This window comes from Oratosquilla oratoria, chromosome 27 (genome assembly GCF_046742065.1).
Source record: "Oratosquilla oratoria isolate Oo_2021 chromosome 27, ASM4674206v1, whole genome shotgun sequence".
Classification (NCBI taxonomy): Eukaryota; Metazoa; Arthropoda; class Malacostraca; order Stomatopoda; family Squillidae; genus Oratosquilla; species Oratosquilla oratoria.
The window spans coordinates 36,114,915-36,135,096 of NC_134803.1; the positions used below are offsets into that span (position 1 = coordinate 36,114,915).

The window sequence follows — 20,182 nt, forward strand, 5'->3', positions numbered from 1 at the left end:
CTTCTTCTTCTTCATCATCATCATCAATCATCATCATCATCATCATCATCGCCATCATGTTCTTCTTCTTCTTCTTCTTCTTCTTCTTCTTCTTCTTCTTCATCTTTTCCTTCCAAACTCACACTTGGCCTTAAACTTGACGAAGGAACTTCTCACCCTGGGAAAGAAAAACTCAGACTTACCACGGTTGATTCGCAACATCGACTTAATATTCTATTCTAATGTCATAATGAAGACCCGAGTACTAAAGCGTTTTATTAGTAAAGAAGAAGCCTAATCTGGAACATCGGGCAACAAGAATTCTAGGTCCTGGCGCCTTTAGGAGACTGGTTTCCGGCGTGAATGAACGCGCAGAACGACAGCTGGTAGCCAAGTCTGCGGCCATGACTATCGTTAGGGAGGTAACCTCTGAATGAAAGTTGAATGGGGACTCACAGAGTTCCCCTCCAGCGTAATCTAAACGTTGCCAAACATCTGCGGCACGTAGCTGTCTGCAGTTTGTAGCTACTGTATGTAGCTGTAGTACGTAGCATGTACTCGTAGTTTGATTGTAGTTTGTATGTAGCGGCAGTAGATAGTTCAGAGTGCGTTAAAGGCAATTTGGTGAGTCTTCCACCCCGATTTCCGTAAAAGGGTAACTCTCCCCCAACTCCCACGTGGTTACAAAACACAATATAATTCACCATGGTCTTGGATCACGTGTTGAATTCATGATCGACAGTTATTCCCTCTTCCCTCCCCCCTCCCGGAAGAGGGCTCAGAGCTCATATATGACCGATCTATGGGTAATGTTGTGACCTTACACGCACACACACCCTAACTCCCCGCCCACGAGAGTTGAAGTTACGACTCGTAGTGCAGTGATACTGAAATTATTTCAGCCCTGGACGGGATTCGAACCCGGACCGCCGTAGTGGCGGCCGCGACATGCATATATATATATATCTATATATATATATATATATATAAATTATATATATATATATATATATACACGTGTATGTGTATATATATATATATATATATGTGTGTGTGTGTGTGTGTGTGTGTGTGTGTGTGTGTGTGTGTGTGTGTGTGTGTGTGTGTGTGTGTGTGTGTGTGTGTGTGTGTGTGTGTAAACTCCCCTCTACTTGTCTTCACATCTCATGAACACCCTAACCTGCATCTGGAGGTGCAGCCTCGAGGAGCTGGCACTCGGTCTCGGTATCCTCTCCTTCACATGTGGAGAGCTGACAACTGGCCCTTACGTCCACCACCTACCCTGCCCAGACCGGCCCTAGACAGCTGTCCAAAATTATGTTATAATTCAGTGATGAGGACATAGACTATGGGAATTATGATGATGTCATAATAATGACAAAATATAGATTATGAACAGAAATAATGAAAGAAATGCGTGTATGTTTTCCGCTAAACGCAACGGGATAAAAGTTAGTTAATTCCAGATACTAAAACTTATTAACATTTATCAAACACACATAACCGACATAAATAAATAGATACACAAATAGATAAATGGTTAGATAAATAAAAAAACGAATACAAATATAAATAAATAAACAAATAAACAAATAAATAAAGAATAAACGAGATTAGATTAATAAACAAATAATAGATAAGTAAATTAATTAACAGATATGCAAATGAATAAATAAATAGAGAAATGAATATATTATAAATTGAATATTCTATGATATTCTCCAAAGGTTGTATCAAACGATACATACATACATACATACATACATACATACATACATACATACATACACACACACATACATACATACATACATACATACATACATACATACATACACACATACATTCATACATACATACACACACACACATACATACATACATACATACACACACACATACATACACACACACATATATACATACATACATGCATACATAAATATATACATACATACACACACATACATACATAAATACATACACACATACATACAAACGTACATACACACATACATACATACATATGTGTATACATACATACATACATACATACATGCGTACATATATACATACATACATACATACATACATTCATTCATACATACATTCATACATACATACATACATACCCACACACATACATACATACGTACATACATACATGCATACATACATACATACATACACACATACATAAATCTAATTCCTTGTAAACCTACATTTGTACTCATTGTCCCACTAAAATATAATTCACCATTCCAAATAGTTATTAGACATATAATTCGTATGTCACGAAGTTATGAAATATACAAGAGTGGCAATAAGATTCCAGGAGAAAGAATTAGGGGCATCAAAGATAATTACCCTCCTTATCTCTGAAAACCCACATAAGCACCAGGACCTAATTTGTAAGATTCATAATCAGATTTTAAAATATGATATCAACTTTTGTGTTGAAAATTACCATTTCTTATTTTGGTACTTTTCTGATTTACTGGACACTGAAGTCACTTTTTCCAATAAAATTGTGTTTCTGTTTTCCTCTAAATAATTGTAATAAAATAGTCTCACCGTCATTTTATGAAACAGCAACAGTAATTTCATATATTAACATAAACGCGTTCCTTGATATTAACATATAACATACCATACAATCATAATGACACATAAATACACACACACACACACACATACACACATGAATCATAAAAGGCATAGAAACTATTGATAGAGAGGATCTAATAAAATGGAATAGTAGAGATACAAGAGGACACGGAAAGATCAAGAAAGACAGTTATAGAAGAGACCTGAAAAAGAACAGCTTTCCCCAGAGGGTAATAGACATTTAGAACTAGATGAAAACGTGGTGTGTGCAAAAACGATACACGAATTTAAAAACAGTCTAGATAAAACGAGATATGAAGACGGGACACACGCGAGCATAGCTCCCCTTCCCGTAAAATACAACTAAGTAAATATATATATACATATATATATATATGTATGCATATATATAAATATGTATATATATATATATATTATAGATATATATGTACGAGGGTCATTCAAAAAGTTCTGAGCCCCCCTTCATAAAATTTGCCACAGTGAACAAAACGTGATCAAACTTCTAGGTCCTAATTGTATATGTGTAATGTAACATTGAGCTGAATTTTGTTAAATATACTCATCATTTACTAGTATAAAGACGACCTTGATCAACATACTTTGTTCCATTTCGGAAATATGAGCTTCTCAAAGGAAGAAGTGCGAACGATCATCAAATTTTCGGTTATTCTGGGCAAATCTGCTTCTGCCATCCACGCAGAACTTGCCCAAGTTCTTGGTGAAGAATCTGCACCTGGCCTTTCCACTGTGAAGCGTTGGGCGGTGAAGTTTCGTGAAGGAGAAGCAGAAGTCTCGGATGCCCCCAGAAGTGGACGACCAAGAACAGCGACCACAGACGACAATGTGGCGCTGGTGCAGGAGCTTTTAGCAGAAGATCGGCGTCTGACAGTACAGGAGATCAGCTTGGAGGTTGGGATATCTGAAGGAAACGTTTGGGATATCCTCCACAACAAACGGCAGAAGCGGAAGAAGTGTGCGCGGTGGGTTCCACACCTCCTCACCGACGAGCAGAAGGCCTGCCGCATCACACTGGCTCGTGTGCATCTTCGACGGTTCAGGAGGGAAGGAGATGCTTTCTTGGACAGAATAGTAACCGGGGATGAGACCCAGACCTCTCTCCATGTGACTTCCACCTGTTTGCAATCCTCAAAGAGCCGCTGCGTGGTCAACGATTTCAAGACGAAGATGAGATAAACATCGCCGTTTCCAACCGCCTGAAGACCATCCAACGTGAAGGCCTGGGAAATGGTGTTCCCAAACTTCCTCAGCGCTGGGAAGCCGTCATAACCAAGAATGGAGAATATATTGAAAGTGACAAATAAAGTTTTTGTAATAAATCTTCTGATTAAAATTTTGTGAAGGGGGGCTCAGAAATTTTTGAATGACCCTCGTATATGTATATATATATGTATAAATATGTATATATATGCATATATATGTATATATATACACACACACACACACACACACACACACACACACACATATATATATACATATATATATATATATATACATATATATATACATATATATATATATATATATATACAGTATATATTATATATATACACTATATATATATATATACACACATATATATATATATGTATATGTATATATGTGCATATATATCATAAACGCGTGGCTTAATAGTCGTCATTATGGCGACTGTTTCAGGTTCAGTGCGCAGTGAAATAATGTACATAGCGCGAACTACAGAACTTTCAAATATGATTCACTTATGTGCAAAATTGTAAACTGTCTCAAACAGACACCATACATATTATATTGTAATGAGGCTGATTCGTGTGCTGCAGAGCTTCACTTCAATATATTTTCTTCCATGTTTATATCTTGACATTTTAAAAGAAAAATTTGTATCAGCTGATGTTGTTTACATACTCAAGGGATGCCAAACGCAAAACGTGCCAGAAAGTTTGTACTGGAATGATCAAATAATTCCCTGAAACAAAATAGACTAAGATAATTTTTAATTGTCGTTAGTGCATATAAGTTAGTTGGACACTTTTTTACGTATAGAACACTCGTAATCATCCCAGAACTGCCAGAAGGTAAAGCCAGTGTTTATTTGTTGCTGGGCAGGGACGGTACTGAGTTGTCATCCAGAAGCGTCTGCTGCGGTGAAGAAGGCGGTAGCACGTCGTTGCCGTTAGAAAGAAATTACGCACTTCATAATTTTGACACCATATAAATCATCATTCATTGGTCAAACCACTGATGATGGCCACTGTCGAGCGAGAACAAAATAATGGTAGTCCGTCGCCAGAAGAGCCGTTAAACCCAGAATCAATGGAGAATGAGAAGATGGAAGTGCCTGGAGGTTTGGAGGGCGAGCCACCATTTGACCTGCAAGTTGTGCTTGATGGCTTTAAGGCCTGCAGAAAACCTGACGGTGAAATTCACATGGAGGGCTATCTTCGTGCATACAGCGAAATCATCAAGTACGTATTACCCCAGGGAGTATGATGTTATCTCAATAAGTTTTTCTAATATAGTTTCAATATCAACCTATCTAAGTTCACCTAATTTAAATTAATGATCACCCCGCATGAACCATAATCATGATCAGACATTACTTCACTTTATGACCCGTAAATGTATGGGAAAGACGGACTTATGAAAAGGATCCTTAACCTTGCATATGTGTGCCACTTAAAACCTCACCAACCCCTTAGTAACAATGAAGTTATGTAATATGTTTTTGTTTACAAACCTGCTCTGATCCATATGTTTTCTTCCTTCCAGACTGATTGAATTATTAGGATCTGTTTTTACATTTGTGGCATCAGATGTTAAAAAGAAGGTAATGAGATTCCTCAGTATTAAGCTGTTTTTGATTAATATTTTAGGTCACAGCTTGATCATGGTAATTGGTAGTGGTTGACTCCATGGGTCTTGGCTTTTGTAGTTGCAGTTATTATAATGCAGTTTTTTGATATAGTAGATGGATGACAAATTATGTAAGTAGAGAGTGTCGTGGCTTGTATGTTCTTGTAATATGTAGAGCCTTGTTTTAGTCGGAACTTTGTTGAGTATTTTTTAATACTTTGGAAATATTAATTTATAACTTAATTCATGAGATTATATAACAAGATTAAAAACAAATATAATACTCAAAAGAAAATATAGTTCAGATTAGATTTGTTTGTGCTGTTTCTCTATCAATCGTGGTCAGATGGTCCTTTGATAAGTTTGCAAGTGGAAATGAAACCTTTGCATATGCATTAATATTTTGTTGTTGCTTTTGTTACCAGAGTATATTTTACTAAGGTTTATTACTATACTATTGCCATAAAACAGTGACAAAAGCAAATTGGGAGTGACGTACAAGCACAGATATTTAACATTAAACTTATTGTCCAGTAGCTCCTAACCTATCCTAACCTAACTACTCCACAGAATGTGTTTCTGTATTATTAGAACAGAACTGACATAAATATGCTTTCTTTAATAGTAATAATTGTTGCCCCAAGATTCACGGATTGGAAACCTGCATTCACTGATTGGCTGGCTCTGATCTTTAGGCCCTTCAGTAGTTCTCTCGGAAGAAACCTTGCACTGTATGAAAGTGGCAGTTGCTGTCAAATCTATTGAAATAAACACCACAAGTGAGGACGGAACCTTTATTAGCACAACATTTCACTTGTTACAGATTTTTCAAGTACATAGTTGTAATACACATGACTTGTTTAATCCCAGTTGTGTGTACTATGTCTATGTACTTGAAAAGGTTGTAGCAAGCAAAACATTGTACTGATAAAGGCTCCAAGTGAGTTGTGGTGTTTATTTCAATAAACTTTGCACTTTTGTCTGTTTTATTAGTGTGAGACTGCTTCTTCTGTCACTAGTTGAAAGAATAGGAGAGAAGAGCAGTTGCCAGTTATCAGCTCTCCTTGTGTGAGAAGGTGAAGGAAAAACAGTTGTAGGTGATAGAGATCTTTGGCATAGTCCAGAGACTGGGTGCCAGTTCCTTGGTCCTGCACCTTTAGATGCAGGTTTAAAAACAGGTAGTAGAGAGATGATTCCCTCCATTGCAGGACCATTACTAGCAAGTATCAGCTATTGGTCTTTATATAATCTTTACACTATGAATGTAACCACAGAAATTAATATCTGACATGACCTAATATACTGTTTTGGGTTTAAGGTGTGACTGCCACTGATGCCTCCAGAATGAAATGCAGGGCAGTGAGATCATGTTGCACCCCTGTGTTGAGTATGAGGGAAAGTGTTATTGTATCAAAGATGATATTTGTATTAGTTGCGCTGTTATATCAAAGTATTATATTTAGTTGCTATCAGTGGGGGCAGGAATTTAAGGTAATCTGATTATAAACTTAAATATTTAGTATTCTTTTGCAGTGTTAAATATGGTTACATAACTTCATTGATGTTCCTTATATTATATTTGAATTATTTTGTTGAATGTGGATAGTGAATGTGCAATTGTCTTCATATTTAGTTACTGAATGTTTTTTGAAGTGTGGGACTTTAGACCCATCAGTCATGGCATGCATATAACTTACCATAACTTTCATCCCTACTTTGGGATGTAATTACACCTAAGGCTGACAAATGGGGCAAGAAATCTTCACTGGTTCTTTAATTACCCCTCTGCATGCCTGAGTAATTTTCTGATTTTCTCCTTGAAGTCATTCATTGTTTTAGTTGAAAGTTCCTTTTCCAGAGGATTCATTCAACCACTTCTTCCTAAATGAAAAAAATACTTTCTAATAGTTAATCTGGATTGCAGTTCACACTTCATATTCCAGTTCCCCTTAGTTGAATTTATGTTGATGAAAGCCTCCTCGGTACTCCATCCTTCCAAGTTGAGCATAATTTTGTATTCTTTAAGTCACTTCTCAGCCATCGCATTTTTAAAGACAATAGACAAGTTTTCATCAGACAGGCTTCATATGGGTTTTATGCTAAAGCTGGTATTGTTCTGTTGATCTTCCTTTGGACACATCTTTCTGACTATATGGTGTGGCAATACTCATTGAGGTTACCAGGGATTGACTTACAATATTGATCTTACTCTTATTGTTTATTGTTCACCTAATGCTTCCCATTATTTGGTTACCTTTCTTGATAATACTTGATATATGGATGTATGTTCCTCTGGATTCAAGTTCTTGTTATAACACCTCTTTCCCACTGTTAGCCTCACTAATCTCGTATCTGTTTATCATATATAGATTACTGTAACCATGATGTAGGTACTTAATTTGTCCACATTAAATCTTTTATCCCAAGAATCTGATCATTGACCAGGTCTTTTTAAACTCTCATTAATACCGTCAAGATCTTCCTGACAAGTGATTTTACCACACAGGGAGTCCTTAGTTTATAACTTTCTTAACTTCTGCCATTTTGTGGTTACGTTGCTTGCAGTGCTTATCCTTGTCCGTTCCCTTTTTTTTTTTTTTTTTTCTTCTTCTTCTTCAAATGATAGTAATACAAAGAACTAGTGGGTGAGCATGGCAGAGTAATACATCATCATGCAACAATAGACCAAGGAAGGAAGTGTTGGTCAATCTTGGTTGTGTACGATTTTTGATTACTCTTTATCATTTGCTCCCAAACATAAGGTAGACTTCTGATGGCAGTGCATTAAAGAAAAGGAAAACAATCGCCATGAAAGGTGATTATGTAGGCTGGTTCTGACCTATGCTGAAAAATGGTTTATGACATGATATAGGAATGGAACTCCCTTGTAACTCAGACCCCCTGCATAGCTGTCATTTGCAAATTTGAGTATTTCATAAAATAAGTTATCAATATAATTTATATACATAAAAAAAAGGAACAGTAAAGGACCAAGTACAGACTGTTGTAGTATTTCAGATAAAACTTTGGCTCATTCCAATTTCTGTCCCTCAGCAATCGCAATTTTAATTTTTGCAATCATTTTTGCATTCAGAATCATAAAGGTTTTAAATCTTCCTAGTTGCAGGATCAAATCCCACACTTCTTTCCAATTCCCAGCAGGAAGTGTTACCTTCCCCAACAGTCCAAGTGCATAGGGCAAAGGTGATGGCTTTGGCCACAGCTACACTCCTCCTGGGATGTGGTTTTCACTACCGCAAACCCAGTTTTCTATGTAAAACCTAGTTCCATGGACTGAGCTTTGAGTTGTTTCTGAGGGACCTCATCTTAAAGCTGTCTGACCTCCATGCCAGACAGCTCCACCAGGTCTCTCCACTGAATGACCTATGGGCTAGACTAGTGGCTGTGTCCAGTTTCTTGATGGAGCAAGTCTGCAGGAGATAACCAGGGCAACAGATTGACTGGTATATTGGTTTCAGGAGTTCTTGTACAGTATTGTGTGTCCATCATCCTAATGTGCTGCTCTTTAGAAAGGATTTTAGCTTTTGAGTCAGTGTTCTGTTTGTGTTGATTTAGGACAGCCAGTCACTATTCTTTTTGCTGCTTAAATCTTGTGGTTCTTGTGGCAGCAGTTATTTCTAAATGTATTTAGTTTCATACATACATACATATACCAAGGCTTTTTCCCCCTTCCAAGGGAGGTAGCCAAAAAGGGAAAGGCATAAAAACACTCCCACCCATTTCATCCCTAAATACACTCCACACCCCTCCCACCCTCCCTCTCATCTGAGCACCTCCTGGATGACGGGTCATCCCTGCACCCTGCCCACCGCCCTGGGTCAGAAGCAGTGTCGCAAGACACAGCACATCCACAGCAAGGCCGCTTCATTTAATCGGCGACCCCCCCTCTCCGTCCCCCCTTGCATATAAGGAGAGGACGGGGAGAAATCCCTTCGGGCTGCATCAAAATTTACTCACACATACTACCCCACCCCCCTGCCCGTTCCTCCTCATGCAATCACAACATCATCCATATACAACCATTCTTCAAGTTTTCTATTATTACAAGATATGTTATGTGAAGAGTGAATGTCATGTGTGTATAGAATGTAAGGCCAAGTGTTCTAAGGGTCAGAAGTGAGCACCATCAATGACGACAACTGAGGGGAAGCACACTTTCTGTTATCTGCAAAACTTCTAAATGTTGAGGTATGTTTGAGTGTTCTTGGCAGCAAATGTTTATCTGTTAGGGGAGGGTAGTAGTCACAGTTTGTCAGCTGTCCACCTGTGAAAAGAGTGTAATAAATACAACAGAAGTTAATAAAGAGAGATCTTGGCCCCAGTCAAGAGACTAAGAGTCAGCTTCTTGGAGCTGCATCTCCTAGTGGAAGTGAGAGGGTTAAAGGGTTTTAGAAAAGGTCAGCTTTGCCATCCATCTTTCATGGCCACCTAGCTGTGGAGTTTGGGAGGGTTATGTGAGAAGAGAAATCTGAAAGTGAATGTGGGCAAAAGATGTTTTATGGATTTGGAAAATGTTTGACAGGGTAAACAGAAAGGCATTGTGGGAGGTATTGCAGATATATGGGATAGGAGGAAAGCTGTTAAGAGTAGTCAAGAGTTTTTATGATAGTAGTAGAGCCTATGTTAGAATTAGAAATGGAGAGTGAGTGGTTTGAGGTAAAGGTGGGACTTTGTCAGGGATGTGTCATGTCGCCATGGCTGTTCAATGTATACATTGATGGGGTGGTGCAAGAGGTATGCAAAGGTTATGGGCTGGGGATTGGAGATGGTTTAAAAAAAATTGAGAAAAATGGGAGATAAGGCAGTTGCAGTGTCAGAGGAGGGATTAAGGAAGTTAGTGACAGTTTGGGAAGATGTTCAAAAGAAGGAAGTGGAAGATAAATATGGGTAAAAGTAAGGCGACGAGATGTACAAGGGGAGAGAATGGTGGCAATTTGGAAGTGAATATTAAGGGAGAGAGGTTGGAGGAAGTGGATAGCTTTAGATACTTTGGGGAGAATGTGGCAGGAAAAGGAAGGAGTGGAGGTAGAATGTTGATTGAGAGAAACAAGTAAATGCCTTGGGGGATTCAAAAGTGTAATGAGAAATAGACATTTGGGAATGAATGCTAAGAGATGATTGTATTTACCTAGTTGTATTTACCTAGTTGTATTTTGCGGGAAGGGGAGCTATGCTCGTGTTGTCCCGCCTTTGTATCTTGCAGTGTCTAGTTTGTTTTTAAACTCATGAATGGTTTTTGCGCATACTATTTCATTGTCCAGTTTGTTCCAAGTGTCCAAAACTCTATGAGGAAAACTGTTTTTCTTCAGTTCTCTTCTATAGCTATGTTTTTTTATTTTCTTTCCATGTCCTCTTGTGTTTCTTTTGTCCCAGTTAAGTAAGTTCTCACTATCGAGTACCTCTGTGCCTTTCATGATTCTGTAGATGGTCAATAGGTCACCTCTCTCTCTTCTTTGCTCCAGTGTCGGTAACTCCAGTTTAGCCAATCTCTCTTCGTATGATAGGTTTGCAAGTGCAGGTGCCATTTTTGTAGCTGCTCTTTGGATTCTTTCTATTTTCTTTATATTCTTTTTGGTACTGGGGGACCACAATGTCGCTGCATACTCTAATCTAGGCCTTATCAATGTAACCAATATTTTTTTCATCATGTCTTCGTCCAAGTATGTAAACGCCACTTTTATTGATCTTAGCAAGTTGTAAGTCTCCCCGACAATTTTGTTAATCTGTATATCATAGGACAAGTCGTTCGTGATAATTACTCCCAAATCTTTTTCGGATCCTACTTTCTTTACTTCTTTGGTTCCAATTGTATATTTTCCTGATATTCTGTTTTTGCTTTTTCCAAACTCCATTATGCTACACTTCTTAGTATTAAAGTCCACTTCCCATTTCTGACTCCAGTTCCATACCCTATTTAGGTCTTCTTGCAGTGCTTCACAGTCCTCATCAGTTTCTATTTTCCTTAGCAGTTTGGCGTCATCGGCAAAGAAGCTCATGTAGCAGTTCACGTCCTCATCCATGTCATTCATATAGATAGCAAACATTATTGGTGCCAGCACAGATCCTTGCGGTACTCCACTGATCACCTCTTTCCAGTCTGAATATTTTTCTCTGAGCACTACTCTCATCTTTCTACCAGTCAGAAAGTCCTCTATCCATTTTAGTAGGTTTCCCTGTATTCCTCCTATGTGTTCCAGTTTTTTTAGTAGTTTTCTGTGTGGTACTTTGTCAAAGGCTTTTTGCAAGTCTAGGAATGCACAATCAGCCCATCCATTTCTTTCTTGCACTATGTCTATTAGTCTTGAGTAAAAGCATATTAAGTTTGTGGAGCATGATCTTCCTTGTCTGAATCCAAATTGTCTTGGGTTTAATATGTCATTGTCTTCCAGATGTTTTACCCATCTATTCTTGATTATTTTCTCACAAATTTTGGCAATGGTGCTTGTTAGTGATACTGGCCTATAGTTGGTGGGTTCTTCTTTGTTTCCTCCTTTGTGTATTGGTACAATGTTAGCGTTTTTCCAGTCCTCGGGTATCTTTCCTTCTTTGAGTGAGCTGTTTATTAAGATGTGTATTTTGTCTGTTAGTTCTTCTTTGCACTCCTTTAGAATCCAATTTGCAATACCGTCCGGGCCATGTGATTTTCTGACATCCAGCCTTGATAAATGTTCTGATATTTCCTTTAGTGATGCTGTAAACTCATTCATGAGGGGAGATTTCTTGTTTTTGTCTATGTCACAATTCGGTATTTTCTCTCTGGTGAAAACAGATTTAAAGTGATTGTTCATGACTTCGGCCATCTCTAAATCTTCTGTGTATTCTATGTTTCCTTGGCATAGTTTCACCAATTCCTGTTTGTTTTTAAGTTTACCATTCACATACCGATAGAATAGTTTGGGAGTGATTGTGCCGACAGGACTGTATGGGACAGAAACATGGAACAGAAGAGAGGAGTTTAAATTTGTTTAAGATAAAATGTCTGTGAAGTATGTTAGGGGACACTAAGCTGGATAGGGTGAGAAATGGAGGTGAGGAAGAGAAGAGGGTTGGAAAAGGAGTTGGGAGATGGGTTGATGAAAGAGTATTGGGATGGTTTGGACATGTGGAAAGAATGAGTGAAGAAAGATTAGTAAAAAAAAATGTGGAAGGCAGAAGTGGATGGAATGAACATGAGGTGACCAAGGATGAGGTAGATGGATGGGGTAAAAAGGACATTGGGAAAGAGGACAATGTCTGTTGAGGAGGGAAGGATTGGGGTGAGTTGAGAGTGGTTGTATATGAATGATGCTGTAATGCATGGAAGGGAGTGGGGGGTTAGGGAGTATGTGTGAATGATATTTTGATGCAACCCGAAGGGATTTCTCCCCAACTTCTCTTTTTCTGCATGAGGGGATGGAGAGGAGGGGTCACCGATTAAATGTAGCAGCTTTGCTGTGGATGTGCTGTGTCTTGCTGCATTGCTTCTGACCCAGGGTAGTGGGCGAGATGCAAGGAGGAGCCAAGAAAAGAGGGAGGGAGTGGTTGTGAATGGGAGTGGAGTATGTGGGGATGAAAGGGGTAGGAGTGGATTTATGCCTTTTGATTTTGTCTATTTCCTTTGTAAGGGGGAAAAAGCTATTAGTATATGTATATATGTTAGTACAGTGAGACTTCTCATAAACGGATGTTAATTAGCTGTGTTTACGGTGTTTTCGCTGTGTTTGCGGTATTTTGGTGCTGTTGTTTAGTGCCACCCAAAAACCACTCCAAAATACTGCAAACACAGCTAATTAACATCCGTTAATGAGAGGTCTCACTGTATGTATATATCTGTGTTTGTATTGTGATTATTTTATTTATGAGATCTTTGTGACTTAGTTCCTTGTGTTTTGTTAGAGAAGGGCATGCTGTTTTGTATTCATGTTGGGATTACGCTTTTGCGAGTGTTGTCTTCACTCGAGTGGATTGTGGTTTTAGTGTAGTTTCCTGTATCAGTGGGATATGTTTATTGTGTTTATGCTGGACAGAAGCAGTTCCATATGTATGTGATACTGTTGATGTTTAGATTTTTTCTTTCAGTTTTCGAACATTTTTGAACCTTGTGTTGATATGTGGTGGCTGAAATCCAAATTCTTTGTGTATTGTTTTGTGTTTGTTAAAGGTGCATGTGAGATGGACCCATGTGTAGCACATTACATCTGATAGGTGTATGTGAGAAATTTATAGGTTTACATGTAGAACATGTGTATGGGGCTGGATTGATTTCTATGACATTAGCTAGAGGAGGTGTGAGAGGTGGAGTGCCGACCTCCTAATATGGGGAAGAAAAAACAACAACAACAACAAAGACTTGAGGGCATTGAACAAAGGCTAGAAAGAAGTGAGAGAGTGATAAAGAGTAAGTTTCAGTGTCTGTTCTGGAGACCATGCACCATCCCCTCAGAGGTGGAGGTGGGGATGGGGTACAAATTTTGAGAGGAACACAATTAACCAATGGACTGCTGAATGATGTATTCATTTCTCCTCTTCCTCTACAGCATCTCCATGTGCAGGCTTCACACAACAATACCATCATTATCTACAATTAGTCTGTAGTGAAATATTTGCCTCTAAAACATGCCTGTTTGCTTAGCTGGTTTTCATAAAAAAGAATTGTACTTAATCTCTTTATAAGAATCTTGGAAAATGCCATATGTACTTTTGATAAACAAATTGGTTAGTAATTATTGTGGTCTTTCTGGTCTTGTTTCTTATGAAATAAGATCACTGTATTATTGCACCATGATTCAAGGTATATAATTGATGTAATCTCCAATGAAAACTTCTTCCCCTGCACATTGCAGATCTATCTATATGCTATCTTCCCCAGGTGCCTTTCCCTATTTCATACTTTTTGAAGTAAATGTTACTTTACGTTTGTAACTTCTGGTACACTACTAATATTTACAAATGAATTTACTGACTGAACTAGGGTATTTAAGTAATATAGGTCTTGGGAGAAGTCTTCTACTCGTTTTAATATTCTCTCTCGATTTAACCTCTTCTTTACGAGTCACATTCTCACGGGCAGCATCGGCTGCCTGATGTATGATGGTTTGATGATGCATCATAATACTTGCATTATGAAATATAAAGTTACAGCTATATTACATGATCTTTCACTGTGAATATTAATAACCACAGAAAATATGATCAAACCAATTCACAGAATATGGGGGGGGACTTGGTTACAACTACAAAATGAATATAATCAAGACACGGACACAGGCATCCTTGTATACCCACTTGCTTCTCATGACACCCAGTTGGGTATCATTATATGAAAGGGGCTAATAATCTCATTTGTCTTTCAAAGAAATTATCTTCTGCTTCCCTATAGCTAGTATGTGCTACGTCTTTTTAATTTTTTTTTATGTTTTTATCTTTCCTCTATATGATCCAAATTTCTTCCTTTTATTGATAAGCTTGTCCAGTTCAGTTCTCTATTTTGTCTTTCTTGGTTATGCTTAGTTATTTTCATTTAATCATTTGCCACTTCCGAATATTTTATCTATTTATTTATTTACTTATTTATTTATTTTATTTATTTATTTTTTTTTTTGTTCTATACCTTTTTCACAGATTCCCTAATGATTTGCTAAATTACTGTAAACCCATTCTAAGTTGGACTTGTTGGAGGGAACGTCTGTTTAAAATATCCAAAAGTCTATACTGAGCAGGAGTGTTAAAACCCACGTATATGCTCCTGGCCCCATAGCACACCCAAACTCTTTAAATTGGAATGTTTTTTCTGACCACTCGCCTGTGATGGCTTGATTCACTATGCTATTGCACTTCTTGAACCACCACAGCTAGACATCATTGCACTTGAAATTTAGGATTTCAAGGTGGGTTACTAGCCACTGAGCTGTATGCTGGATGTCCAGGCCTCGTACTGATACCTCTTTAACACACCACTGAACATATTACTTGTATATCACATCTTCCAAGTTTTGATAATGTATTTTTCATGCACAGTACACATACTTTACATTTTATTCACTTCCATTTTTCTCGTTACTTCCCTCACTTGCTTCTTGCCAATTAGAATATCATAAAGGGTAGGTCTTATGAGAATGAATTGCATTATTATTTGCAATCAGCTGACTCCTCAGTCATGTGCCTCAATCACTTTAAGCTTGTTAGCCATGATAGGGCTAACATGCCCTTTACCAGAGGAAGTACAAAGCACAGTCTTACCCTTGGAAGCTGTCATTCACTTGAGGCTCGAGGGCACCAAAGCTCGTGTGATATTGAGAACACTAATCATATAGCACGTGGACAGAGGTTGTAGGGGAACTGAGCATGGATCATACAGTTTCATGTAATGTGTCCTTGCATAAGATATTCAGACTCCTAATGTATGATCCAAATTTATGTCCAACTTGTAGATAATTGGCCAGAGACCAGAAGGAGTCTGATTTATCCACTATTTAAATTATGGAAGTGTCATTTATGTTTGATGTACAGTTCATAATCTCAGTGGTGTCATTATCTCCTAGAGTTTTAAGTCTGTTTTTAATTTCCATCTGAAATGCCTTTTTGTCATCCCTTGCCTTTGCTAACCTTACTTTTTTCTTTAAGACAATTATGTGTTAATACTTTTTTTTATATATATCTGCTGCCAGAGGATTTTGTTAAGTTAAGGGGAATTCATCTGCACAGGAAAAGTTAGGCACTTACAGGTTAAACATGTGTGTCTTGTTTGTTGTACTTGCCTTGATATCAGATTGCATATCAGGCACCTTACCCTTCAAATGCGTAAGGTCACCCTTGAGGGAATAAATTCCCCTAGTATCAGCATGAATAAATCATAAGTTGCCTTTGGGAATGGAAGTGTTAGAGATGGTGATTAACCCTTGGAGGATGCAAAATTTCCATTAGTTAACTAAAGTCAACCAGTGATAAGTTGAATATTATTGTGAAAGGTTCAGAATGCTCCTAGTTTTTTTTTAGATTATTTATAGTATTGCTTGTGGACTGTAAATATTTTGATGTGATTTGTTACAGGTAACAATATTACAGTGCTACTGCAAAGGTGGTGCAGGCGACTATTATTATTCCCTTGCATCAATGATTGAATATGAAAAGGACAATAATTTGCTCACATCCACCACTAATCCTTCTGGTGCTCGCACACTATTACGTCTTCATCGTGCATTAGGTGAGTTTTTCCTTTGTTATGAGTTTAAGACTAGTTATTGGCTTGTTTCAGAGATGGATTGGTCCCTGTGGACATTGGAGATATGTTAGTTTGCATATTTGTAAATAATCAGTCTCTTTTGAAATAACTTGCTGAATCATTTGGGCTGCTTTGGGTTTTATTTTATGTTGCTGACTCCATTGCAGCCCTATATTTATCTCAAACCATTCACTCTCACATTTGAAACCCTTGCACACCCTACCCTTATTCCACATACTGTATGAATAAGATACTCCACAAAGTATCTTTTGTCAACCTTGTCATACACCTTTTTTACAAAGGATTACAAAGGCGGATCATGCCGACAGGAGACCTTTTGGTCCATATCTAGGTCGGATGCGAAAAAAATCATAATAATAATAGAATAATAAATAAAAACTATAATAATGTAAATAACAAATAAAATACATAAATAAATGCATAGGTATAGTTAAATAATAAACAAACAGGTAAATAGTAAATAATAATAAATTGACATATAACTAAATGAAAATCAGACAGACAAATGATAACAAAACAAAAACAAATAATATAAGATAAATTATAATCATTACAGCATCTTGCTTAGGTGTTTATCTAAGTGATTCTTAAAGCTTCGAACTGAACTACATTGCACTACCTGTGCCTTCACCACATAGCTTCTCTTTCAGTCATGTTATATGCCTTCTCCAAGTCCATGCTTTCTTCCCACACTTGTTCTCTGCCTCATCTACACATTTTTCATTCTACTTGTTCTTGATAACATAGAGCACCTAATACTGCACTGCCTCTCATGTACTTCCTACAGACAATGATGTAAGATCTCATTACTGAGTAACATACAGGCCTTCAGGAGAGAATCAGAGCAACAAATTGATTCATTCATTTATTCTTAAAACAGCTGTCATGTTTCTTAAACAACTAATCTCACAAACATTCTGTCTACTCCTTTCCACTGATAGATGCATGCTTGTGATGGTCCTGCAGGATAGATATCCGTGAAAATAGTCTTCCTGTTGCCCATCTTCAGAACCCATCAGCATTCTCCATCTTTTCTCATAAGGACATCTGACAACAAGTGACTGCTCTCCTCCACCTGTTACCTTAAGCCAGCAACTGTCTCACACAAGCACAACACAAACAACAGTTAAATTTTTTCTCCAGAGGACTGTTGCCAACTGCTGTGAGACTGTGGGTTTCTGGTCTGTGAAACAAGAGGCAACAAGTATTATCGTCATCTGCCTTACATATCAAATCTCTGCTTCACACAGCACAATGGATGCTATCACTCATACTTCTCTGTTTGTATTCTCAAATACATACTTCTTGTATTAATAAATTAACAGACATTACAACATATTACTTAAGATATTTATTTTAGTTTTAAACTACATCCTGAACTATACACAATCATCTACGTGAGCACTTTGTTCCATGTATTGTAATCCATGAACAAGATCATGAGTACTTATGTTGTGTATAAATGTTGAAGTTTGGCAGAAATATGTGGTAAACAGAGAATCAAGAAAGAAGGGGTATGGGAAATTTTTAGCACAAAAGATATAAAGAGGGAAATAAAGAAACTGCTTACAAATGACTACACACTTGGGAAGACATGACAGTGAAAGGCAGAGAAGACTTATGGGGTAATGTATTACTGGACATGACCATGGAATGTACAATGACTCAGTGGGTCAGTGAAAACACCAGACACATAAATAATGAGGAGCCGTCTAGACTAGATTTAATATTTACAACAGAACCTGAAATTGTGGATAAAATCCAATACAAGACACCAATTGGAAAGAGTGACCATATATTCATTGAGACTGAACTAAAGGAAGAAATATACATGGAGAGGAATGAAAAGCATAGGAAAGGAAGATTGATGTACAGCAAAATGGACTTTGGAGAACTAAAGATTCAGGTAACTGACCGCGCCGGACCGGCTCCAAGCTTCATCTGTCAAACCATATGGTCAGCGGTGGTCGAAATATCCACACTGACAAGAGGAAAAAAAGAACTATGAAAAGGACATTATAGATAAATGCAAAGAGCAACCCAAGCTAGTCTATCGATAAGTAAACGGTAAACTTAGAAATAAACAGGAAATGGTGAAACTACGCCAAGGAAATATAGAATGCACAGAAGAATTAGAAATGGCCGAAGTCATGAATAATCACTTCGTCTGTTTTCACCAGAGAGAAAGCACAAAATTGGGACAAGGGAAATGAAATGCAATCTCCCCCCATGAGAAAGATGATAACACAAAAAGAAATAATGGAACATTATCAAACCTTGGTGTCATGAAATCACATGGCCCGGACAGATTGCAAATTGGATTCTAAAAAAATGCAAAAAAGAACTAATGGACAAAATACATAACATAATAAGTTGTTCATTTAAAGAAGAAAAAATACCAAAAGACTGGAAAAATGCAAACATTGTACCAATATATAAAGGAGGAAACAAGGAAGAACAAACTAACTATAGTTTGGTCTCACTAACAAGCACTATAGCCAAAATTTGTGAGAAAATCATCTAGAATAGATGGGTAAAACACCAGGAAGAAAATATAATAAACCCAAGACAATTTGGGTTCAGACAAGGAAGATCATGTACCACAAACTTAATATGTTTTTACTCAAGATTAATAGACACAGTGCAAGAAAGGAATGAATGGGCTGATTGTGCCTTCTTGGACTTACAAAAAGCTTTTGACAAGCTACCACACAAAAGATTATTAAAATGAAAAATGGAACATATAGGAGGGATACAAGGGAACCTACTAAATGGATGGAGGACTTCCTGATTGGTAGAAAGATGCGAGTAGTGCTCAGAGAAAAATATTCAGGTTGGAAAGAGGTGATCAGTGGAGTTCCGCAAGGATCTGTATTGGCTCCAATAATGTTTGCTATTTATGTGAATGACATGGATGATGTGCAATTTTACATGACCTTCTTTGCAGACGACACTAAATTGTTAAGGAAAGTAAAAACTGAAAAGGATTGCAAATCTCTACAGGAAGACCTGAATAAGGTATGGAACTGGAGTCAGAAATGTGAAGTGGACTTCAGTATTAAGAAGTGTAGCATAATGGAGTTTGGAAAAAGTAAAAATAGAATAGCAGGACAATATAAGATTGGAACTAAGGAGGTAAAAAAAGTGGGATCCGAAAGATATTTGGGTGTAATTATCTCAAATGACTTGTCCTATGATAAACAAATAGAAAAAATTGTCAGTGAATCCTGTAACTTGCTAAGATCAATGAAAGTGCCATTTACATATTTGGATGAAGAAATGATTAGAAAAATATTGGTCACACTGATACGGCCTAGACTAGAATATGCGGCGACATTGTGGTCACCCAGTGCCAAAAAGAATATAAAGAAAATAGAAAGAATCTAGAGAGCAGCCACAAAAATGTCCCCTGCATTTACAAACTTGTCATATGAGGAGAGACTGGCTAAACTGGAGTTACTGACTCTGGAGCAAAGAAGA

At 37.5% G+C, this 20,182-nt stretch overlaps 1 protein-coding gene across 1 annotated transcript in view; it reads left to right on the plus strand.

The window, feature by feature from the left end:
• The first annotated feature begins 4,556 nt into the window (after positions 1–4,556).
• Positions 4,557–20,182, plus strand: part of LOC143039956 (ceramide-1-phosphate transfer protein) — a 30,884-nt gene continuing 15,258 nt past the window's right edge. Inside the window, exons 1-3 of the mRNA XM_076210430.1 lie at positions 4,557–5,072; positions 5,377–5,434; positions 16,510–16,663. Coding sequence (XP_076066545.1) covers positions 4,849–5,072; positions 5,377–5,434; positions 16,510–16,663 — 436 coding nt within the window. The 5' untranslated portion in view covers positions 4,557–4,848. The remainder of the gene's footprint in view (positions 5,073–5,376; positions 5,435–16,509; positions 16,664–20,182) is intronic.